Raw genomic sequence first — 25,940 nt, 5'->3', positions numbered from 1 at the left:
TCTTTCATCTATTTTTCTCATGGAAATAGCCACATGGGAGAGTGATGGAAAGGATTTTTTTTCGTCTCTTTTCAAAATATTTGTGTCTTCCCATCAAACCATCCAGATTGTAAAACAGATAAATCCTTGTGACCTTTAAATCCCAAAAATGCTAGGAGTCTTTGTCGGTTACAATGTGTATCCTGAGCTGACTTGGCAGGGCCAGCTGGGATCTGGGCTGGTTGTGAACTGGAAGGGTTAGACGAAAGCGTGCAAACTCCTGCAAACCAGTTGTCATTACATGTAACTTAGTTTTTAAATGTTCAAGGACAAAAAAAGGGGAAGTATGAAACATGAGGAGGCAGTGTATTCTCAATAGGAAGCTCTGAAACAATCACTCAAATAGAGGAAGGGATTTTGTATTTAATTTTATTTATTCATTTATTTGCTGTATTGGGCTTTTAGATGAAGAGCACACAATTGTATAATCTTTTATCAACTATAGAGGTCGTTTAAATCAGGAAACATCAGCAATGAGTTTTCACTGGTGAGTGACAAATGTATTTGTCCGATCTCCCAGCCCTGTGAACTGGGTCTGCAGTAGGGGTTTGGTGGCTCAGCTCTGGGCTCCACATGCTGCAGTAATCCAGGGAGGGTTAGGATAAAGCCTGGCTTCGCCTCACTCTCTGCCTCCTCCCAGATCAGATGAGATTAGGAAAGAGCTAAGAAGCTCTGGGGGAAGGCAGGGCTCAGAAACACTGAGGCTGAGGAAAGGAGGGACACAGCAAAGCAGGTGGGCACTCCTGCAGGAGGAGAGAGCGGGAGACAAGAGACGAGTTCAGTGAAGACTGCAGGGCTGAATGTTCATGTTGGTGCACATGAAGGAGAGCTGTTGTGGAATAGAGTTTGGAGCCAGCTAGACAAGGTGCGTGGGGAAATAGGAGAGGGAGCAAGGATTTAACTGGAGTTCAGGCTCTTGTTCTTTGTCAGTTTGTGTGCTCTTGTGTCCTTCTTGATGTGTTTGATGTAGATCCAATAGTCAATTTCAAAACAAAGGAGTTCTGAGACCAAAAGTACTTTGGAAGAACCTGTCAAGAACAAAAAGGAAAAGCAGTTGTTTCCTTACCAGAATAGTGGAATTAGCAGTGACAAAGACTGCAGGGCAGGGGAATACCAAATGTACAAGGAAAAGACCAAATAAGAAAGACTCATTACAGGAATGACCCCTCAGGTGTAACCATGTTGACATAGAGGGCAATATTAAAGTCTTTAGCACAGTTATCTTTGGCACATAACCATTTGAAATAATTAGGAAAATAAGTGTGTATGTGTCTCCAACCAACAGCCCAAATCAAACTGTATAGACGTTTTCTTTTTATCAGTTGAGTTGCTGTCCATCCATAAGTGTAAAGATGTTGTGTCCGAATACTGACTTGTATTTCTTGATGTTACCTTGTATCTTGTAAACAACCTCACTTTGGCAAATATAGATGCAAGCTAACTCTGACCTTTTGTTAAGTGATTCTGTTTTGAAATCCATGGAAGTGCTTTGTGCAAGAGTTTGAATGTGTTTGTTCTATCCAACAGTGGTATGAAGATGACTCTCTTTCTTGTTCTCTTTCAGGAAGCCATGCCAAGCTGATGTTGGAGTAACAGAGCTGCCAGTGGGACTATGTGTTAAGGATTGTCGCTTGAACTCTCAACTACCTGGACCCCACTGATATTCTTCTTCAGCTGTTATTGGAAGTTGTTTTGGCAATGGGGAGGAAGAAAATACAGATCACTCGGATCGTCGATGAGAGGAATCGACAGGTCAGTGTCTGTTTAGCTGTATACTTAAAGCCACTTACAGTACAGTAACCTATACAGTCTATTAGCTTAATGTAGTCTTTCTATTGTTATGGGTGCTGTCAAAATTGGCAGAGCAAGGAGGCCCTGAGATACAGGGTCAGTCTCACACTTAAAGATTGTTATGAGCCATATAAGGAGTACATGCCCTATAGAAGAAGCATGTGTTGTTTGTTCTCTGCACAACAATGTATGGGTAAAAGATTGCCTGTGGGAATACAGTGCTGTATATGGTCTGATTCCCTGTAATTACAATGTAAAATCTTTCACGCGTCCATACAGAAACATACTGTATATTTCTGCTGTGGAAAACAATATTTATCTTCATATTTTCTGATGTTTTGTTAAGGTTTCATGATCATTTATGCGTTGATGTGTGGGATCCTAAGATCCCACTCTAACAACGAGGAATATACTGCGTTTATCCCAAGATCCAAAGGACCAACAAGCAAAGTTTCAAGAGCTGTACAGAGTTCCTTATAGACCAAATATTAGATATATCTGCAAGCATCAATAGGTTTAAGAACACTTTGTGAAGGAGTCCCTCAAGGAACCTTCTGTGCATCCTCTATGTTGGCAATCTGAAAAACTCCCAAAGATTCCTCTATGTCGTTTTACTTTTGAGAGTGCAGTGGTCACAGCTGGTGGCGAGGGCAGTAATTTGGGGTTAGTTGGGTCCGGACGGCACCCTGTCATTAGCAGGGTGGGTCAGTGTTAGGGACACACAGTGGCCTTCTCTCCTCGCCGTCTCCTTGCGCAGCCACACTGCTGCCCACTGGAATCCCTCTCTGTCTGTCTCCTCTATATATATCACCCCCAACAGCACAACAAATACCAGCCTGTCTGGAAGGAAGACGCAGGCGCTGGAAATAGGGATGTGGCTGGAAAATAAATATCTGGGATGATGTTTATATTTGATGTTTGGTTGTCTTGGCTGAAGCATTTTTAGATAGACACTACCTCGGCTGTCGGGTGTGCACTATCACTGGAGCCAGCTGTATATTTAGGTTCATGTACTCTATTTTGAGAGGTTGGTTTGCGTTCTCACTTTGTTTGTCAAGTGCATCAAGTGTTTTAGCTTCTGTTCCTCTTTTTCAAACGATCACACTGTTACACGCTGTGTAGAATATATAGTATTGACAATAGTGTAGATGTACCAGCGATGTCCCAGCTATTAGCAGACATATATTCTCAAAGGGGTACAAGTAGTTCTTTGTTATCTCTTTGCACAGAAACCTATTTGCAAGTCATACACAAGAAATAATGAATATAATGATAAACATCATGTAAATGGCAAATGTAAAAAAAACCCTTTGCCAACTAACATGAACTGTGAAAACTGCAACCCACCACTTTCATCTCATCTTGATAATGAGATGCAGCATTTACTGCAAAACATGAACTTGGTTGGTAATCTGATGCAGCCTTTCCTCCCTTGCTGGAACGTGTGGTGTTACAGGAACATCTTCGCTCCGACATTTCTGAAAAAAAATAAATTCCACTGCAAGCAAGTGACATCATATCACCCCCACCAGTAAAATGTTAAAATGCTTTAAGTAAAATATAGTTTTATGATAAATAAGACACTAAATGACTTGTTAACGGATCTTATGTTTCCCTATCTGGCTTTCTGTGCTATAAAATATAAAAAGCCACAGTGCTTTCATGCATATAATGGTTCTCTGGGTAAAAGCCTCCAAATAGGGAGAGGCTGTACGTCACCATGTTCTACACATTTAACCCAACATCTGAAATACTTTGGCTTATATAGCCTACATTTTACATTCTGTATATTGTCGCTCTTCAATGAAAACCATGTTTTTCAAACATGTCAACTCCCCAGGAAGTACGGGCAACATTTAAAAAAAAAAAAAAATTATAATATAGCCTATAAGAGTTCAGTCCTGGTTGATATGGCAAACCCAGTAACTACTGGTGGTAACAGCAATGCTTCGCCAATTTAATGTTTTTAATGTGATCTAGTAGTAGGGCTGAATGATTTTGAAAAAATATATAATTGCAATTATTTTGATTAATATGGCAAGTGCAATGATTTTCGATATTAGATGATAATTTTTACATCATTATTCTCATTTTCACTGAAAAACATACCACAAACATACCAAACAAAGATGTTTTCTTAAGTCTGTATAATATGATGTGTAGGCAAGGACATCTCTGCAGCAAGACAATATTTAATTTAAAATTAGATTTTGACACACATTTCTCCTTTAACAAATATTGTACCTCCTGTGATTTGAAAATTGCAATAGGTCATATTGCGACTTCAATAAAATTTCGATTAATTATTAAGCCCTGAGTAGAACTATAAAGAGATGTTTGGTTTGCATTAGCAGTAACTTACAACAGCTCTGACATGGCATTTGGAGAGTGAACAGTAAACAGTGAGCCTGATATCAGCAAGAAAAACAATAACACTGGATTGCATGCATGATCATTTCAGGTGAATCACTTGTGTGAATTGGCGTGTATTTGGGTAGGGACGGTAGGTGTTGCTGAATTTTCCCATTTACCAATATTTTCACTCTCAAACAATCTAGCTGCTTTAACTCCACATAATGTTAACAGTAAGATCTCTGCAGAGTTGCCAGGTTTGTGTGTTTTCTGCACATAAGTGCACTATTATGATAAAGAGTGAAAGAGCAGGATATGGGGTATATTTGACCTAATTATCTGGCAACCCTCAACTTCAAGCTGTACGCATTGTTGACTAGCAGCAGCAGCAGTGGAGTCAGTAAGCTGGAGAATCTGAAGCGGTTAGTATTTATAATTTAAATGTTCCAAATGTCACAGAATTGAAATGACTTCACTGGAAAACTAACATCATTTGATATTATATTTAATTTCAGGCGTTAGGTGTTGTAGCTAATTTGCGATTGATGCTCAGACATGCTATTTAATTAAATAACTTTATTACTGTTGGTGAGAATTCCTCCCAAAAGCAAATTAAGACATCTGGTCCTTTTTAAAGAAGAACCAAAGTGTCAGTAACAGCTGAGCTTAGTTAATAAAATGTTCTGTAATCAATCCAAACATTCATCTTTGAAATTAGTGGGAGAAATATTTACTTTTTAATGCCATCTCTCCCCTTTCCATGAGTGGATCAAGAGCAGAGTTATTATTGTGTATGTGTCATGAAGACAGAAAATCCTGTCAGCAGCAGCCTGAGCAGCACAGAGACATACAGACAGGTGATCTGCAGCCTCTCAGGTGAGCGCTGATGTAATAGTGAAAGATCTAGCCATAAGTTCAGGAGTTAAATGAAAAATACTACAAATAGAAGTTTTTGAGATGGTTTAAAGGTTTGAGCATCACTGTTGCTCTGTCATGAGACTCTTGAGTTGTGTCGCCCAAATCCACAAACTGAAAGAAGGACAGAATCTCAGGTGAGGTTTGAAAACCTCTCAGCAGCGAGTTACAGAGCAGCACATTAGCTACAAGCTTCTATACATTTATTTTATTGTAACATTTATTATGACAGTCTATGATCTGTTTTCATAGTTATAAGTTATATAGTATGATACAAGTCCAGTTTAAGGCAAGTCAGCAAATGCATATTCAGTAAAGTAAACATTTTGCAGAGTCAGGCTCTTTATGTGTGTATGTGTGTGTGCACATGCGCCTATAAAAGAGAAAAGAGTGATAGAGAGCAAGAACACATACATAATTATTTCAGCCGTCCAACAAAAAATATCCAAAGTTAAAACCAAACCCACACCCTTAGTTGTGTGTAGGTAGGCCATTTGAATCCTACGCAGGAACGGTGGATACGGTCACCAACAATGACCGAGGTAGTAACTGATTATAAATTCATTGAATAGCTATCACAGAACAATCAATGCTTTTTTTAAAAAAAAAATTCTTTGGAAAATTCAAGATCATTTTTTTTAGTCTACAATGTAGAAGAATTGTCTGATCCTCCACCAAAGATAAATGCTTTTTACTGGACAACAATGATAAATCTGTCATCTGACTTCTACTGAGGCCAAAGTGATAGTGGGGAGGTGCCATGTAAAATAATGAGATGTACAGCACCAAGGTGTAGAGGATTTTTTTTTGTTCTTTCATTTTTTTTCATTTTAGGAGCAATTAAGTGGAAGAAGAACTGAAAAATATGGGAGAGTAGTGGTGTTTTTCTTCTAAAATAGAGTCAGGGTTGCTTAAAACACCACTGTTCAGACTGATGAGGAGATTCCAGCTTTTCCCAACCCCTCTTCCAACTGGTGTTTATAGGGCAATTTAGACTTCCCTCAGTGAAATGCAAGATTTGGCAGGACACCAACTCAAACCTTTGGAAACACTGAGAATGGAAAAACATTTGTCAATCAACTGTGGACAGAATATATATCTACTCAAAATGCAAATTACTGTGCCCTGCTGGACTGTTTTTAGAAGCAGTTATCATCCCTATAACAATTACATTTCACGTTGGTAACAGTGAATAAGTCAGAGGAATAAGAAACTGCTCGGCAGCCAACAGTAGGACAGTGGTTGAGCTGCAGAGCTACAGTAACTGTGAATGTGTGGAAATGTAAGAACATGAAGCAGGACTACAAGAAATACACCTGATATTCCAGATTGCTGGAGATCTTTGTAGGCATACAACAATGTGAGAGTCAAAGGAAGCTTCTAGATACGTGATGAAAGAGTCAGGATCCCAGAAGCAATGGAAGGAAGACGTAGCCACATGAATACAGATGACTCACTGCGGGGAGTTAACTACACACCAAAAAAGGGATGAGAGAATATGATCAACATGTGATATGTGGGTTGTGTGTGAGTTTACTGTGAGCTGTAAATGGTCCACTCCAAAAAAATTGATTTTAGGATTAATTTAGTTTTTTTAATATTAAATCTGCAGGGCAGTTGCTAACAGTATATGTACTTTCAGGGAATATGATTACTATAAAGGCTGAACACCTTCATTGTAATCATTAAGGGAGTGAAAAACATAACTTACCTTACCGTTTTTCCCACACACATTTACTGAAAGATGGAGCAGGAGAAAAAGAGAGAGGATGGACTTTTCTCATAGTTTGGGGTCTCTAGACACACCGTTAACGCATATTCATGTTGAAAATACATGAAAAAGTGCATTTTGCATAATATGTGTCTTTAAGGAAGTGGAAAACATTACTTTACTGTTTTCCCCACACACATTTCCCGTCCACTCAATCAGTGGAATTCCAGTTGAAGCAAATTTCCAGCGTATTGCCACACTCTTTTGGGAAGTTACCCCACAGGAACCTGCCTCAATGCCTCCTCTCCTCCCTTTTCCTTCCCTGTGTGACTGAAACACATTTTTAGTCATCATCTATTATCTCTCTAGGCTACTGACTTTGTGTATTTCAGTGATCTTGTGCCAGTGGCTCATACTGACATGTGCCGTGTCAGTAGTTCGGGGTACAATCAGCAGCTGTAATGATGAAAGAAGAAACTCCTCACCTCAGTTTACAGCAAATATTTTTTGTTGAATTGGGGAGGATTTTGTGTAAACCCCCTTGGCATCCAGCTCAGATTATGCTTTAAGTAATAAAAAATGAAGAGAAAAATTGGAATAATATGCTAATGAGCGACAGATTTTTCTATCACAATTTGGAATTAATTTAAAAATGCAATTAGGTGTTTAACTATAGAGCTTTTGCACTGCCAAAGGTATTTTGTAAAACCAGAACACTGGCAAATCCAAAGAAGAAAGAATGAGCCTCATCCATTTTGTTCTCCCTGAACAGGGACTGAGTTGTGTGATAGTTCCCAGTTTACCGTAGTCAAGCTCTCCTCATTGTTCTTCTCTAGATAGTTGAAGTAAACTAGACTGATCCTTGGTTTCTGTCTTTCCAGGTGACTTTCATGAAGAGGAAGTTTGGTCTGATGAAGAAGGCCTATGAGTTGAGTGTTCTGTGTGACTGTGAAATCGCCCTCATCATCTTCAACAGCTCCAACAAGCTGTTTCAGTATGCCAGCACCGACATGGACAAAGTCCTACTGAAATACACTGAGTACAATGAACCACATGAGAGCAGAACCAACTCTGACATTGTGGAGGTGAGTGGCAGTGTCAAATAGGTTTGATTTTGTCGAGTGGAGACAAATACTAGTCTCTATCATGCCATAATGTCAGCGCTACCATTGTCATTAGAGAGCTTTGACCTAACCAAATAAGGTCATCAGTACAGTCTTATGCAAGAGCCTGTTTGTGTAGAGAAAACATGAACTTCTTTCAGCTTCTTACTTTCGGTGGGTTGTCCATTGGAGCTTATTCTACAGTTGCACTTGGTGTAAATAGGGTTGTGAGTGCCAGCTAAATGCAAATATGCATTACATCCAACTGCCTGTTTTGCATCAATGGGAAAGATATATAGATAAAATAGAAAAGATATAATATTTGATAGTTTTTGTCATTTGATCAAAGTTCAAAAGATTGCATTCACGCCTGGTGAATTACTAAGTGAGCCTCATTTTAATCCATGGACAGACTTAGCAGAAAAGAAAGAAAAAAACATTTAAAAAAAACGTAATGGAGAAAGGGGAAAAGTAGACAATGCATGAGAGGAAATAATCAGCCAGAAGGAACGAGAGTGAGAGAGATCTTGACAATGTAATCCATATTATGGAGGATTCACACTCATATTCTTCACTTTCTCATCATGGTTGAAAATCCTGCAGTATTTGTTTTGAAGGCTCTTAGGCTGTGAGCATCCATTTAGAGGATTGAGGAAGGAAATGACTGCAGTTCGTGTTTTAGACAGATTAATTCCTAGAAAGAGTAACAGCAGAGGATTCAGAAGAACTTCAGTTGCGGTTGCTGCCTGCAATACTGTCTTATTTTCTTTTTTGTTTACAATAGAGTATATGAAATATTAAACACATATCAGATGTTCTGTTTCACCAGTGGAAACACAATAATATTAAACTTGATTTACAACACAAATGCAACTGAAAACCACCAGTACCTGTATCACTGTCAGTCAGGACCAGCTGTAATGTAGTCGAGGCTGGAGTGATTAACAGGGATGCGGCTGTTTTCCATTATGGCTTGAAATTAGCACATCCTGTAGGAAAGATGTGTTCACTGTTGACAGTGAAAATTAGAGGAGTGCACTTGCACAAGGATCAATATACAGTACGTGATACTGGTCATGTAGCAACTGAGGCAATTGGGTAATTGAATGCTGACTGACAGCAATAGCACAAGAACAATAGCATTTTTAAGAGACTGTCAGGACTTCAGTTTGATAAAACCTTACTGGCGCCTGAGGCAAGATTGAGGCCCATCATAAAATGAAATAAAAACAATAAAACAATTAACTAATTATAACTAAATATTAAAATTAGAACATCCAAAGCAGTGAAAAACAGAATATAAAGAAAAGAAAATTTCTTGGTGTTTTAAGAATTACTGAATTTGGCAAGGTGGTTAACTTACTGTACCCAAAATGTGACAAGGTTTGGTACAACAATCATGGTTCTCTGGTAAGTAGCTGTTTCCGGTATACATGCTTACACTTTGGTATAGTTAAAGTGTGTCGAGTTAATTTTAGCAATCGGCATTGTTGCAAAAAGAGAGAAAAAAATGAAAGTGTAAATGTGTAGCAGCTTTAATTATGATGGTTTGTTCATTTTAATATCTAAACATGCCAGATATGTTTGTTGAGTGGGTGGAAAGACATACACTTCAACATAACAGCGGAACATTTCTGCCTCGTCAGTGTCTTGTTTTGTTTACTCATGGTGAGATTTAGCACAGCTCATACAAAATGGACTTCACTAATATTCTCTTCATGAATTTGCAGGCAATAGCAAAAAACTTTGTAGCAGCTACTTGATCTTTCAACTTTAGATAATACAAATCATATATGAAACTGTTTATAAAGCAGTAACACACACTGTACCAGTCATATTTGAGACAGATGTTTTTGGTGATAATTTTCTATTCAGAGAGACAAAAGGTGACCTAATTGTGGCACCTTGTGGTTTGCTAAACATCATAAGACAATATTTTGTGTTTTTGTTTGAGTCAGTTTCAGCTGTCCACCCGTTCTGTTGAGTCCTACAGCATCATCAGTGTGGTGAAGCCAGGGGTGTTGCATCATGGTCCCTGAGCAGCTCTGTCCTGTCTCCCATAGCACGTACTCATTGCTGCTGCCATTAAAAATGAATGGTCATCGTGACTCACGTTCTGGCTGTTTATGTAAGCCTCTAATGCGTGTTTGTCTTGCTGAGAGCTGAATTTACTGCTTCGAACCCACCCCACTGCACACACAGACAGCCAACAGTGCTGTAGCAACTGCAAACTATCGAGTATAAAGGAAGCTAAACTTCCCAAACTTACCCTGTGTTTATTTTCAAAATACCTCTTCCCCCTCCCTGTTACAGAGAGCAGCGTCAGTGTTCAAGTTTGTTTCAGGAGAGTTCTGGCATGTTTTCCAGCTGCTTTCTTTCTTCACTCAGTGTCATCTATCTTAAGAGTAAGAATTATAGTCTGACCTCCACAAGTAAACTTAACATTGTTTCTCAAGGGGGGAATTACACTGTTACAGGACCGACAAGAAAAAAAAAGTAAAACCTGAAGCCAATACAAGCATAGAGATAAAGAGGAACATTCATGCTAAACAGTAAAGTCTCTCTAAATACCACAACATCTTCTCAGATGTAGTGATAGTAGTGGTTGTTACAGTATATGCATCATCAGTATTGCCCATTATGATTCTAAATAGCATAATCATGTGTATTCTCCTGCCATAAACCACAAACAGACACCTGTGTCAGCTCTGCAAGCCATTAGCCAGGCTTGATTTGCCTGCTTTTAGGCCTTATTTGTTTTTTTTCCCGCAAATGTCATGCCGACAGACAAGCTGGTTAAAACAAAGCCTGGAGTAAAGCCTTCTCTTTTACATATCGGTCAGCCCATTTGCAACATTTAGACATAATATTTGACTATGTGTAAAGTAATACCCTGCTGGCTGCAACAGACTTCCCATGTCGGGAGAGAACGGCAGAAAGCTTCTTAGGAGTCATTGTCTTTGTTTGATGGAACATGATGTTTGCTGATGATTATCTCTTTGGCACAAACAGCTCACAAGTTTCTTTGTCACACGCAGGCTGTCTGAACATGAAGATTACTTCACCCAGTATACTCTGTGTCTTTTTGCTGTGTTTGGCAGTGGGCTGTTTAAGTAAGTCTAACTAAAATTAGAATTCTTCTTACTGTGTAAGGAAATATAAACCACAATGATACTACAGCTATTGTGCAGTTTTTCACTTTCAGTCCCCTGGGTGGGTGTTTTCCCTGGCAGCAATTGACTGACATCTGAGAGCCGTCGATGCCAGTAGACATGCTGTCAACTGCCCTGTTGCACTACTGACTGGATAACGTCATGCTGTGTAGCTTTAGAACAATGATACTAGATTTATTTTCCCCTTTGTCAACAAGCCCACATAGTGTTAGCTGTTAATCATTAGGGTTTCAAAGGAATAGTCCAACATTTTGGGAAATACCCTTATGTGCTTTTTTGCGGAGAGTTAGATGAGAGGATTGCTGTTATCACTCTCATGTCTGTATGGTAGCAACCAAGAAATACATATATATACATAACCCCCCACAAAAGGTGCCATTTTTACACTGTTTTATAAAGTGTAGCTTAGCTTGCCACCGTTAACACTCATTTCCACTAGACTTTACTTTTCCTTCATGTTTAACACCCGCTAATTCATCAGCAGCTACCACACATATAGAGTTTTGCTCGTCTTGCATTATAGATAGACGGAGGTCTTGCAACAAATATTCCTGTAACCTCAGCACTCAGTACTTTACCCTGAGATTCATATCACAGCACAGAGTAACGTACAGAGTCATGGAGTAAGCATTCAAACTGTAGATATGGGGCTGAGCAAATGCTAATAATGTTGGCCTCCGAGCTGTTAAACTATCGATATCATTTTCAGTCAGCAGTAGAAGTCTACACCCCCTGGAGAACACTAATGTACGGGGTGCTGTCATAAAATCAATTCAATTTAAAAAAGTTTTAAATTTCTTCTTTTTGGTTATTAATTATTGACCAAATATGAACACAAGTCAAAACACCAAAAATGATTTTTAAGCAATAACAGCGTTTTGAAAAACACTACAGATCCATCTCCATATGGACAAGATAACATTTTAATGTCAACCTGATTGAGGTGGAAGCCAGATAGGCTTTTAAAAAAAAAAAACTATGATAGCTGCATGAGTCTGCCAGCTAAAACAACTACAAAGTCCTGACTGGTCAGCTAATCTAACTGACAGATTACTTTTGTCATAATAATGAGACAGGTTTGTGTGCAGCCGAGTTGAGTTTCAACAACAACAGAGCAGCCGTCCAAGATATGCAGTGCAGTCATTTCAGCCTGCAGAGCCCAGAGATGAGTGAAAACTACAATACAGTGAAACCTGACACTGTGGCATACGGCACAACGGTTGATTTGGTTTAGTCATGTATGATCGGATGCCTCTTAAAAAAAATGAAATGATTTGTGGAAACTGTGTCTGAACTGGCCTTTGAAAGTGTGTGTGTGCTGAGCTCATCTCTGCCAGAGATGTGTCAAAGCACATCTCAACCCCTCCCGTGCCCGCCCTATTCTTAGCCTATAGGGCCACCACCCAACTGGAAAAGACTCACTCCGGGGAAGGAGGTCGCCTTATTTTATCTTTGATTCAGCCCCAACAGCAACAAGACATCACCCTCACATGTTAAGATGCTTAACGTTGCAGCTCATGCCTCATGGTGGCAATGATCCAGATGCCTTTGGAGATCCACTAAAGCCGACTTTGACATTTGAGATGATAAGGAGGCACACATTCTCAGATCCTCTAACAGACATTTTAAGATAGTTGTCGGTGCCCAGACATGATGTAGTGGTTTAAACCAGCATCTGTGGAGCCACTTATAGCCCTGTGGGCCTTGGATCAAATCCCACTAGACCCTCCACTCTGTGTCCCGCTCTGCCCTCAAACTATCTCAGTATGACTATATCAGTAAGGGAGTGCGCTTTCTAACAAATCCCTTGGTCTGAAGAGCTGAAATAGAAGATAAATATTAAAGCTACCTGATGATGGTGTGAAACATTTAAAGAAACTGGAGCGATCGCACATGATTGGTAACAGCTGTCCTCCCTCCCTCCCCTGCGTTCATAAGGTCAAGCAGAGTTCACACCTGAATCAGAGAATGATTGTAGAGTAACAAACTCCTGACAGTGAGCAACGAAGCACTTTCCATCTGCCATAGTTTAGCTCATTTCTCCCCACATCATTAATAATGATTGCTGAGTCATTATATGCTGGAAATCTTGCTGGAACGCTGTATTTGGAGTTGTGTCAGCTTACTCTGATATTTACGATGCACTTGCAGGGCTTGCATATACGTGCGTTCACTATGATGTATTTTGCAGATTATGATTGCAATCAGACAGCAAGTTTGCGATCAGTCCCGCATCGTTTTTTCTGCCATAGATGTAGAAGTTGGAAGCAGAATGGACATTGGCATCGTCATTTAAACCTAATATGAGTCCAGGCTCTATGCCTGTGTTTATTTTCATATGACAGACATAAATTGTGCCACTTGAAAGCAGAGATGAATATTTAAACAGCTCAACAATGCTCCTTGTTTACACAGACACATAGTAGTGTTAGCAGACTTTTATGCGGTATCTCTGTAGCAGGTTATATATCACCATACTTCCCTGCAGTAAGCTCATTGTGATAAAACAGATACTTGATATTGCAATACTTGACTATAGCAAGAGCACACGAGTAATGAATATTAAACAGTAAAACCAACTTGGTAAATTATAACACCAAACTCTAGCGTTTCTACCCCCAAATGATATGAGTGATTTTTTTTCCAAATAATATTCTGCTAATAGAGCCGAAGTTTTTGCAGGAGTTCTGCAAGAATGTCGTAAACATGCGACTTACACAACTGTGTGATTCACTCTACTTCTCACTACATAGGAAATGTAGGAGTCTTTTTTTACTAGTTTGCTGGTGTGTGTCAGAATGTAATTTTCTCAGAGTTTGCCATATTTTCTATAATTTATAGAATTTTGAAAACACTGGTGGATAACTGCATGTCCCACCTGTTATTTAGACTAATAAAAATAATTGTTGGCGCTGCTACATGGTTACTCACATAACGTACCATGATGTACCCATTCATAATTGGACAAATTGGCATAATTGTCCAAAAAACAAGCAGGCTGACAGGTTTAAGGAAACAGCGCGTGCATCCTTTGGAATTTCAAACTAGGTGGCATGACGTTTACTGGAGTGTTGAAATGAGCAGCCATTGAATTGAGTGAGAATTGAGCGTGTGACTTCTTAAGTGGTCACCAGTTGTTACAGTAAAGAGGACTTTTAGGCCTGTGGTGAAAATAGACTTGCGAGTGTGTGTTTAAAGCTTCTAATAAGTACAAGTGTCTGGGAATGCAGAGGACATGTGGTGGACAGACAGTCAGCTGGCTGCTGCGTCGGTCTGTCAGTCCGTCCTTTTCACGCTATGATGTGTAATGTAATGAGGAGCAGAGATGAGATGATGGATACCAGAGAAGTGATGTCATAGTCCAGGCTTGCATGATGTTGGTATGATTTGATTTTTTTACTACCAAGGTCCAGGTGTTGTAAATTAACATCCATCAATTTTCTAAACCATTTATCTCAAACTAATCTTTCTGAACCGTACGTACATATATTAAAAAGATAATATGATATATTAGACATTTTGAATTTGAATGTTTGAAGTGAACCATTATGTTTTATGATAAATTGGTTCTTATCCATGCTAGCAGCATGACTCTATGGAGGGAAATGTTGATCGGCTGACGACTTTTATCCAGACTGAAATGTCTCAACAACAGGCATAACCACAAACGTTACCCTAATCTTAAAGTACTGTAAACCTAATCCTAAAACTAAGTGAGGCCAGGCCAAAAAATCTCGTATTAAACCTTTTATTACATATATACGTATATTTAATTATTAAAACTGCAGGTGATTAGTCGGATCTTTTTGTAATGCTAAACATACCTCATGAAATCTAGACTCAAGATATAGACTTGGCACACTGACATGGTTTCAGTTTGTCTATTTTTTGTCTCAATTCCTGGATGTCAAAATTCCAACACACTCTGTGAGTCAGTGGTAGTAAGATCTGTTGTGTTTAGCTTGAGGCTTACAGTCCCACGCTGAATGGTTACGTTCCGGCTTTCTTTCCTTCTTCAAAGCAGCATTTTCTTTACCGGGACTGCTTTTCTGCAGAGCTGCAGAGCTGTACTGCTGACAGTAACATGATCCTCTACAGACAGAGGAGTTTGTGCTAATGAATCTCATTTGACGGCTTATTCTCTGTGGTGCTTGGGGATACATTACCAACCAGCTCTCTGCCTTTTATTTCCCTGTCTATGCACCCTGCACCACAATAAACACCCAACCAAACCCAGCATTGTTTCAGGCTAGCTATAAAATATCTGCTTACTTCAATCCATTATGTTTAAAAGGCTGGTGTGAATATAGATGAGTTAGTGCAAGATGTGGGGCAGCATCTCTCTAGAAGAACACTGCTGTTAATGTGTGTACTTCTCAGACCAGCTTTTTGTCTGTCACGCTCTTCAAAAATTATTTAGGCAAACAAATTATCACTCAAGAATAGTAAGAATAGTAATTTGACTAAAACAGGTGTGAAATTATTCGGTCTCTTCACATGAAAAACGTGATTTAATTTCTCAAAGTTCACAACAAATGTATATAGAACGATAAGGTAAGTGGTTCAATGTCTTGCTCAAGAACGTTTCTCCTTATCCAGTATCATACTGATTGTGTGGTTCTTTAGCTGAATCGATTAAGCAGGAAGAGCAGGGAGGGAACTTGTTTGCAAACACATCAAGCAGATCCGGAGCAACAGTCCGGTTTGTGTTCAGATGAATGTAAGTCCGATATTCACTCTCTCTTTTAACGTTTTTAATGTTGTAAAGCGAGTAAGACATTTAAGGCAGAGTGACATCCATACTGGTTTGAGAATCACAACAAAGAACTCGGGTGTCATTTACAGGCCTCCAGAAAACCTCAGTGTGAAGGAAGTATATATATGTTTTTAACCTCTTGAGAATCAGATGTGGTTTCTAGTCTTGTCAATGGTTGATAATCCTTCCTGCTCTTTAGCCACATATTAGATCGGGAGCAACCAGAGCCATGCACATCCTGTGTTCTGCAGTACCTCAGCCTTTGACATGGACAAATGTTATTATCTGGTACTAATGAATTATTATTAGTGCGTTTCAAATTCAAACTGTGAAGTCTCAGCTTGACTCTTTGTGAAGTCCTCGTTCTATTCTGTTTTTAGCTGTATATCTGTCTGCTTTACTTTGTAACAAAGCCGTGAAAAGTGAAAATACACTTGACTGATGTGTCAAAGCTGTACTAAATGTGCTCTACTGTATTGTAACTCATATATTGTGATTTATAACATGCTTTACAGAAAACAAAACACAAGTTAAATTTCTGTTGGATCTCTGCTCTCTGTAGTCAGTTTAGCGCTCTCTCTGGGAAAATGTGGCTTTGTAATTAATGTCATCTACAGCCCACTACAAGACTATTTATGTTGTTTCAATTTCTACTTTTTACCAGTGCTTTTTAATCAATCTCTCTAAACTTAATGCCTCCTCCTTGTGGTTATTTCATCCACAGGCCCTGAACAAGAAGGAGCACAGAGGCTGCGACAGCCCAGACGCTGATTCCTCCTACGTCCTCACCCCCAATACCGAGGAGAAATACAAAAAGATTAATGAGGAGTTTGACCATATGATGAGGAGTCATAAAATTGTAAGTTGCATTGTAGTTAAATGTCTTACCTTTTTTCATTTGCTCTCTCTTTTCATCTTTTATTTATCCATGAACAATGACTGAGCTTGATTGTCTTCAAAATGTCAGCTTCATTATGTTTTACACTAATACACTTACACACATCACACCACCACTGAGCAACTCAACTGACACAGAACAAAGCCTTGATTAAATATATATATATATGTACTGGCTCTGAATCTTTATTGGTTTTGATGGGATTTTTTCATCCATCTCTTTTTGTTCCTTCGGCACAAGTAGGAGCAAAAGTTCACATTCAAATCAGTCAGTCAGTCGGTTATCATAAATTTGACCTCTTTGGTTAGTAACTGCTCAAACAAACAGAAATAAAGCTGGAGACAAAATAAAAGATCAAAAACCAGAGCGTTGCTGATTCTGGTATTGATCCAAGCGCTCATATTGATGTGCTTTTGTCTTCCACTCCCTCTAGTCCACAGGCCTTCCACATCAGAACTTTATGCACGTAGCTCCTGGCAGCATGGCATACAGCCCCGGTGCAGGAGGAGGAGGAGGAGGAGGAGGAGGAGGTGCGACCTCCCAGGCTCTGGCTGCAGCCACAGCAGCTCTGGCTGACAGTGGGATCCTCTCCTCTCCTCACACACACCTCCACAGAAACATAAACTCTCCACAAAGATCTCCCAGCACTGGAAACACAGGTCTGTATGTGTTTGTGTGTGTGTCAATCAGACATGATTAATATTCCAGTGTCGGGACATGTAATAAGATATTTCTCTTGCTTTTTGTTAACTAAACAAAATTGTCAAACTGAGTGCTGAACAAATTGAACTTGCTCATAGGAAACACAATACTTTGTGTATCTAAAATCAAAGTTCTGCTTTTAAGATACCGTGTAAGATGTTTGACTTGATCAGACTTCAAATTATAGGAGAACCAAAAGATCTGTAGGACATTTGGGCTGTAATATTTATAGTCCAAAGATGGGGAGAAAAGTCAGACATGCTAAATATGCACTCTGGATACGAATAAAGTCTCTGACAAGCAAATGCAATTTTAAAATCACCAACGTCCTATCCTAATCAGACACTTCAATGTTTAGTGTCTGTTTTTTTGCTTTCTCTGTGAATATTCTTCCATGTACTGAATGATAGCAGATTATTTTTAGTCCATGTGGAGCGATAAAGCAGCAACGATGCATGACGATAGAGATGAGGAAATGATTACAGGACACAAACTTGCAAAAAAAGAAATGTGTGTGTGTATTTATCCTCAGGTGGCCTGCAGGGAGGTTCTGATCTTGCTCTGCAAAATGGATCTGGAACAGTTGGTATGTATCTCTCAGGAGTCATTACAAACACACACTGACACATGTACACACACTAGAAATGATGTCACATGATTTATGTCATGCACACTAATGCATCTGTCTGCCGCTTTTATCATAGTGTAGAAATACAGGAGGTCAACCCCAACACTCCTGGTCTAAAGACCAAAACTTTACTCCTGAGCCAAACGTACTTCTGTACGCAGTTTAACTTATTGTGGATCAACAATCCTCCAAAATAACATGATTATTAAGAGAGAGATTAATTAATTTAATCTATAACTTTTGACAGCTATATTAAATTGTTCATCTCTGGTTCAGATTAGATCCAGACCTGAACAATGATGGTTGATCTAGTGGCTAAAAACAGGCTAAAAAACTCTTTTTAACCACCTCTCCTCATATGATCTTTCTATTGGCACAGTAAATGATCTGACCTTTGACCTTTTAGCTATTGATTCCTTCATATCTTGTCATCTAGAAATTTTGGTGTATTATTCATGAAAAAATATAGATAATGTAATAGACAGATGGTTGGGCAAGGTCAGCCTGGTGTGTTGTTGTGAACCCTGGTGCTGGATGCATTGCTAACAGGAGGATACACTACCAGCACATGGAGTTGGAGCTGCCTTCAATAATAGCAATCACATCAGTTCCTCTCCTCTCATTCCCTTTAAAAGTAGGGCTGGGTGGAGATTTAAGGCTCCTCTCGCCTGCCCAGGCTGATGTACACAGACAGGATGAAAGCTGACAGTCTCTTGAACATCCTGTCTGCCTACACACATCACGCTTCTTCACTACTAACTCCACATTGCTCCTAGGCTCTGGACTATACAAGCTCTGTACCCAGCATCGTCCCTGATGGGGATTTACCTGCCATAACCTCCCTCCTCTCTCTCTCTCTCTCTCTCTCTATATATATATATATCTCCTCTCTCTCTCTCTCTCTCTCTCCTCTCTCTCAGTCTGTAGCTGCAAGTCTACAGTCATGTTCAGTGTCCATATTGGAAACAACTAAGGCCTGTTACTGTTAGGAAACCTGCTTATAGACTGGCCTGGTCCTGGTTTCAAGCCTGACAGTTATGAGTGTATAAGTAAAAAAAATGTTTCAAGGCATATTATTATACTATTGTTTCATAGTGTATTGTTTTATTAAAAGCTATGAGCTTTAAAGAAATTTGATGGTGAGATCATAAAGCAGAAAGAAATCATTCCAAAATATTTATAAGCCTATAAGTCAACTCCAGATGGAGGAAAAAATATGTGAACATTTATTACTAATAAATTTTAATAGCAGTTTTTATGTATAGAAAGTTTGTAAAAGTGATGCAGTTGAAGTGGTTAAGCTGATGTTAAAGGAAATTAAAAAATAGGTGGAATGACATAAAAAGATGAATGAAAATATTACTAAAAAGCCACTGCAGTGTATATGTCTCAAGCTGCATATGCAGTAGTGATTTGGCTGCTCAGTGACCCTCTGCCTCAAGTTGACAGATATACGTTCCTGTCCACTCATTATTTGGTCTTGTAAAGTGATCAGATATTGTGGTCTTTTTTAGATTTTTATAAGACGTTGTTAGTGTTTGTTTTGGACTAATTAAGTGCAGCTGCTCTCTTCACTTTCTGAGGTGCGCTCACCTCTGTCTGTCTGTCTCAACATAAACTTTATTATACCTGCTCTACTTTGCATCTGCTTATAGAGGCAGAGTATGTTTTGCATACATTTTGTCCACTTAAAATCCCCCTCCACTCAAACATATGTTTTTTCTTTTTGTTCCTATAGTTGAATGTTTGAGCTTCACTGTGCAGAATGATGTATGTGCAGAGTTTGACACTAGAAGACACATTCATCTACTGAAAGTGGAAAGTGTCTCTGACATCACTGAAAAAACTGTTTTAAGGGCCGGACCTACTAGCATGATTTCTGACATCACAAATAGTTTGGAGGCCAATCCTTGTCCAATATTCAACTTACACAAATGTGATGTAATAACCTGAACTTTCTAGTGCACATACACTAAGATGGGCTAAACAGTGAAGTAGGAGACATCATGTGTCCAGCAGTTAAAATCCACTGATTCTGGACGCACCTCACAGTCATTTTTTTAATAGTTTCTATAAGTCAACGGCATTTTGTCTCATTCTCAGGTCATCAACCCTCGCACTAAACTGTACGTCTTGTAGCCTATCCTCCCAGAACAGCATGTCTCATATGAACACTCCCATTATGTAATGTCAAGAGCAAGAAAAGATGAATTATTCATTGTCATCTCTTGTATAATATATAGCTTCTATTCTCCAGTCAGAGCCTGGTAGTGGACAGGTTGGTTTAATGGATCTGATACATGGGACTGTTTTTAAAGCACTTTTGAAATCTTCAAATATTTCTAAACTTGTGCTAGGTCCACTGCACTTTTCACTCAAAAGAAAAGACTGTGAGAGGCTCTGGAAGTATCCCTTGCTGAAGTTTCTGTCAAGATGGTGTCATGTGAAAAGCAAATTGCACATACAGAACTTCCTTGACCATGTAGATATGCTCATATCCACCATCAATCACTCAATCAATCTGTCATTCAGATCTCAAGTTGTGATTTTCTTACCATCATCACCTTGTGTTTCTTAATTTCTGTGTTTAGTGAACGGCTTTGTGGGCTCACCTGGTGGAAGCAGCCTGGGAAAGATCATACCACCCAAATCTCCTCCTCCTCTCCCACCTCCTGGGAACAACCTGGCCCCTTCCAGCCGCAAAAATGACCTCCGAGTGGTCATCCCCCAGTCCAAAGGAATGATGCAAACACTGGTGAGTGTGTGGGGGTCTTATATTTAGGCACTTACAGAAGTTATCTCAAAGGTCATTATAATGTATTATAATGCAACAAAAACATCTTTATCTGTAACCATTTTCTAGCTTGCTTTAGCTGATTTAGGAAGTGTTGCTTTTCTCAGCTGCTCAAGGACAACTCTCTAAAAAAACTCCAGCCTTAAGTCTTTCAGCGCCTGAGTTGGAGGTTTATTAGGAGCCAGACGAGTACATGATATGTTCCAAGCCTGAGGGATGTTGGACAAGAACAGAGTAAATAGATGATGCAAATTACCACAGAGTTGGTCTGCAAGCTTTCAGAACAATTGGTTTGACACCATCTGGACCAGATGGTTGGTGGGTTTGCAAATGAAATCATTGTTCCTTTTAAACAAAGACAAGATCTGATCAATCTCGGCATGGAATTGTTTGCCTTAATTAGAGAATTTACAATTTGTCACCTCTAATTACTGTTAGAAGCGTGTCGAGTATTGCATAACCAGTAATCCTCTTCTTGATCATTTTCTCTTTCAGTGGAGTCTCTGAGTTTGTACAGACACAGAGTGGTGTCAATATCATTATCTAGCTGTTGGCAAGAAATAAGTGTGTTTCCCAAAATAAAAATGATTCCTTTAAACTTGCCTCTATCCTAAGGAAGTACAAGTGAAATTGTGTATTTCAGTGAAAGTTACAGAAATCTTGTCATTTAAAATTGGCTTTTGGAAACATCAGTCTGGACACACAAAAAGACATTTTCTCAAGCTAATATTTGAAACAGGCTGACAACTTATCCACTTTGTTAGAATGGAGCTTCCTGAGCCAGTTTCTCTTTCTTCAGATTCTACATTCAGCAGCTGTTCTGGGTTATTGAAGTTATTGATTTGCCCTTAACTCTCTTACTGTTGCCCTTCCCTCCCACACTATGCTCAAACATGATGTAACGATTAGCAAACAATGGAAGTGGAGACTTTCTTTTTTCATGGTGACCAGGAGGCTCCATTACTCTGCTGGCTGTGGGTTCCAGGGGATTTTTACAGTTCGCAGTGATCCATCACTGAGTTCTGATCTGTGTTATGAACATTAATGTGAAAGTTCAGCCTGTAGGGACACATTGTATAATTATTTTGAACTTTATTCATCCCTCCCCAAAAAACGTCACCCACATGTGAGCATAAGTTCTTTGTGAATATGAGAAGAAAATTTTGTGAGTTTCGTGAGAATTTACAGATAAGTTAGAAATGGATTAAAAATTGAAATGATGGGTTACTATTAAAGCTTTTTATCAAGACTTATTGAGGGATTGTCATTAGTATCAACTAAATGCTGCTTGACTACATTTCAGGTGGAGAAATTAAAATTAAACAATCAGTGTTCATCCCACACATGGCAGTCAACACTGCCTCAGCAGAAATGAGTCCAAATTTGATTATTTATTGGTTAATCATTATAATTTCTCATAATTTTGGACCAATGTTTCTTCTGATATGATCCCTGGTGATCGTTTGGTGACAAATAATGTATGATACTGTATCATATCTTATCTTGTCAGACTTCAGTCAGGATATCAACAGGTTTGGAAGTTTTTTTTGATAAAAATAAATAAATGATATCACACTGCAGACTGTACTAGTTTAGGGTTAAGCTGGTTGAGATCTGGGTGGTTGACGTCTGCAGGAGCAGTAAACAAAGTCCTTTTCAGTGGTCTGGAAGTGTTAAATTCCAGTTTTTATGAGGTGACATTTGGTATGAAGCTGTAACATTCAACAAAACAGAAACAATAGTGTGTGAATGTTTCCAGCATGTTTAAGCCAGCAGAAGAAGATCGGAGCTACTCGGATGACGACATGTATTTATTTCTGCTTTCTGTACACTGCAGTAACACATGTTGACTTGTGCTCAGACAGCAACTCCTTGGGTAGATCATTTTGAAACTGCCTCTCACTTCCTCTTTTATTGCATATGTGGGCATGCAAGTTTGTAGAGTATGCTCTGCATACTGTGTGTGTTTTGCACGAATGGGCAAGAATAATTCTTAAATTCACTAATTTTGAATTTTTTTTCATTGCATTTCTGCAAAGCAATGCCAAGAAAGAACTGAGCAGGTCTGCATTTTGTCAAATGCATATCAATGTTTACCATCATTAGCATGTTAGCTTGGTATTTGTTACTCATAGTGATGGAGGTACTACAGATAATGCAATGCCCTGCGGTTAGTTTAGAGAAAAGGTTAGTTTTAGATATGTATCTGTTGGTTTACCCACCTACTCACCAACATTTATGCGTTTATGTTAGTGTGTCTGCATGTGTGTATGTGTGAGTGCAATCAGCAGTGAATGACCTCATTCAGGGTGATGTCATTGCTGACATTATCAGACTGGAATGCCAACATCCCCAAACTTTTAATTACTGTTAGAAATGTGTTAAGTTATTTAGCCACCAGTTTTGATTACTAGTAGCTTTACCAAGCCCGGCAGTTTGTCAGTTTTGTGAGAATCTTTCTAGACCAACTTGGTTTGTGACTGGTTAAGAATTGTTCACCTGCTGGCATTTGGTGCTTTGTTAATTACTTTAATTGTTAAAACATTCAGTCAGGTGAATTTGCATTTAGGTTTTTGAAATGCACAACACCTAATCTCAAAAAATAGAACAAAATTAAAACAAGTTGTTAGAGGATAACAACTTTTGGACAGCTTTTGGATGATAAAAAGTATTTTCATTTCATTAAACAAAAAATGTTTCACAAACTTGACACTTAGAGCTCTTTGTCTTAGAAATGGATTTACAGGGTTTTGGAAATTAATTTAAGTCATTGGTATGTTAATGGATTTTGAAGGGGGGGGGGGGTGGTATTACAAAAGAGTCACGTTGTCCTGCCTGGTACACAGCCTAGCACTCTAGGAAATGTAGGACATTTATATATATTAATAATAATGCATAAGTACATGAAGCAGGCTGAGGAAAAGTAGACCCAACAAGTGAAATTTCAATTCACAGCATGCCAGAGTGCAGTAAATAAGCATATATGAAGTTGAGTTTTTTGGATCACAGAATCAGCTCTTACTTGCTGTAGAAAGACTCCATGATCAAGTGTAATATTTCTCAGTTTATACTGACATCATGTGGTTGAAAGAGGCATCGCAGCTCACATTCAGCTCCTTGAGATTTAAAGTACATTTCAACTGTACAGAGAGCATCCCACAGAGTGAAGACTGCTTTTACACTAAATGTAATGGATCATTTTAGTGACTATGATTATGTTTTTATTATCTACTTTCAGAGTAACCAGAGGCTGAGCAGCAGTCAGTCCAACCAGCCTCTGTCCACTCCAGTGGTCTCCATCACCACACCCAGTCTGCCTCATCAGAGTCTGGTCTACACCGGCATCGGCTCTGCTTACAACAATGGTACCTGAACATTATGACTGTTTGTATGGTTTTTCTGTCATCAGCTTAGTATATTCTGAAAAATGTCTTGCCCCTAAGGATCCAATAAGGCCACTATATGGCTTTTTTATTGCTTAATTTAATGTTCTTATTATTATCATTTATGTGCTGTTAAATTTAGAATTACATAACAGCAATCAGAATAACACATATATAATACTCATCGCATAACTGAAATACCCCTACAGTAGTGTGAGTTCAGACATACTTAGGATTAAACCACACAGGGAAAGACAGCTAGTTTTACTGTTACACTGACTATATTAGTATTTTGTACTGATAATCAGTATCTTTGAATATGATGATTTTTATCCTAAATCATCGACAAAATTTCAACTTTTCAGTATCTCTGCCCAAACTATGATGGGACACTAAAACTCTCCAGTGAAAGTCAGGCTCATGGTGGTTTAGCAGCTCCTTAAGGACCTAACAGTTTGAGCCAGGTTTTACAAACTGATGCTAATGTTGGATGAGTGATGAACCCCTATCAGATTTAAGGTGGACGATATCTTTTAAATCAGAGGCCAGTGTTAACCTGATGTATCAATCTAATGCTTTTTGCTTCATGTCGCTTGTCATCTCTCTCCTCATCAGATTACTCCCTGAACAGTGCTGAGTTGTCAGGCTTCAGCTCCCCTGCAGGCCCTTCTTTAGGCTCCATGGCAGCATGGCAGCAACACCAGCTGGGCTCACTGGGGTAAGTTCCTGACATGGCTGACGAGTAAACGATTTTAACCCTTCACAGTTTGTTAAAGTTGATGCCAATTGCATACAAGCTGGCATGATTTAGTTGTAAGTCATATGTATAAGAGACAACAAAACCCCAAGGAAGTTTTTTAAAAGAATCTATTTTTTGAGATGTGACTCTGTGATGAAGACAAAATGACTTAAGTAATAAACCGGACATATTATAAGTCTAGTATGTTATTGACTATTGATGTAGACTTCACACTGACAGTGGACAAGGAAGTATTTAGATCCTTTAATTAAGTTGCAAGTAGCAAGAATATCACAACGTCCCACAACCACAACGTAAAATACTCCATTGCAAGTCTTGCATTAGAAAATGTGTGTAAATCTCGTGTAGAACCAAACCAACAATGAATTGATCCTACTTGCATTTATTGTGTGTGCAAAGCCTGATATATCTTATTCCTCTGTGCCGTAGACCTCTGTTGTCCAAAAAGCACATCGGTTTGTACGACATTGTAAATTTCTCTAAGAACTTTAGTACAAGGTTGTGATATGTAGCACAACATGGTAGGGAAGCTCACACAATACATGTAAGTAGGATCTGCACATGAGATTTGTTGACAACAAGAAAAATGTAGACAATCACCAGCCAAAGCCTTTAAGAAGTATTAGCAAAATGTACTTAAAAAATTAAAAGTGAAAATACTTATTATTGCTGGTGCACCTAAGATGCATTATAATGTTGTCGTTGGTCAAGGTGGAGCTAATTTTAACTAATTTAAGTACCACTGCGTAGTTAAACCTATTAAAAGACATCATTTTTTAAAAGCTCATTGTCTGTTTTGTGTGTGAAATCTTCATTTAAGTTACTTGGAACTATAGTTGTAAGTGCTAAATGAGTAGTGGAGTAAAAAGTAGTAAAAGACAAGCTCAAAATTGTACTTAATGCAGGTAAATGTATTTACTTTCCACCATAGGAAA

The 25,940-nt window shown here is 38.8% G+C and overlaps 1 protein-coding gene across 1 annotated transcript in view; it reads left to right on the top strand.

Moving 5' to 3' along the window:
• The window catches only part of LOC137187113 (myocyte-specific enhancer factor 2A-like), a 47,163-nt gene that overhangs the window by 19,640 nt on the left and 1,583 nt on the right, over positions 1 to 25,940 (top strand). The window contains exons 3-10 of the mRNA XM_067595951.1: positions 1,604 to 1,791; positions 7,690 to 7,893; positions 16,565 to 16,699; positions 17,172 to 17,397; positions 17,973 to 18,026; positions 20,660 to 20,823; positions 24,101 to 24,227; positions 24,861 to 24,963. Of these exons, the coding sequence (XP_067452052.1) occupies positions 1,738 to 1,791; positions 7,690 to 7,893; positions 16,565 to 16,699; positions 17,172 to 17,397; positions 17,973 to 18,026; positions 20,660 to 20,823; positions 24,101 to 24,227; positions 24,861 to 24,963 (1,067 nt within the window). The 5' untranslated portion in view covers positions 1,604 to 1,737. The remainder of the gene's footprint in view (positions 1 to 1,603; positions 1,792 to 7,689; positions 7,894 to 16,564; positions 16,700 to 17,171; positions 17,398 to 17,972; positions 18,027 to 20,659; positions 20,824 to 24,100; positions 24,228 to 24,860; positions 24,964 to 25,940) is intronic.

Source organism: Thunnus thynnus, chromosome 1 (genome assembly GCF_963924715.1).
Source record: "Thunnus thynnus chromosome 1, fThuThy2.1, whole genome shotgun sequence".
Taxonomy (NCBI): Eukaryota; Metazoa; Chordata; class Actinopteri; order Scombriformes; family Scombridae; genus Thunnus; species Thunnus thynnus.
Note: the sequence above shows the minus strand (reverse complement) of the source record. Positions and strands in the feature narration are given on the sequence as shown.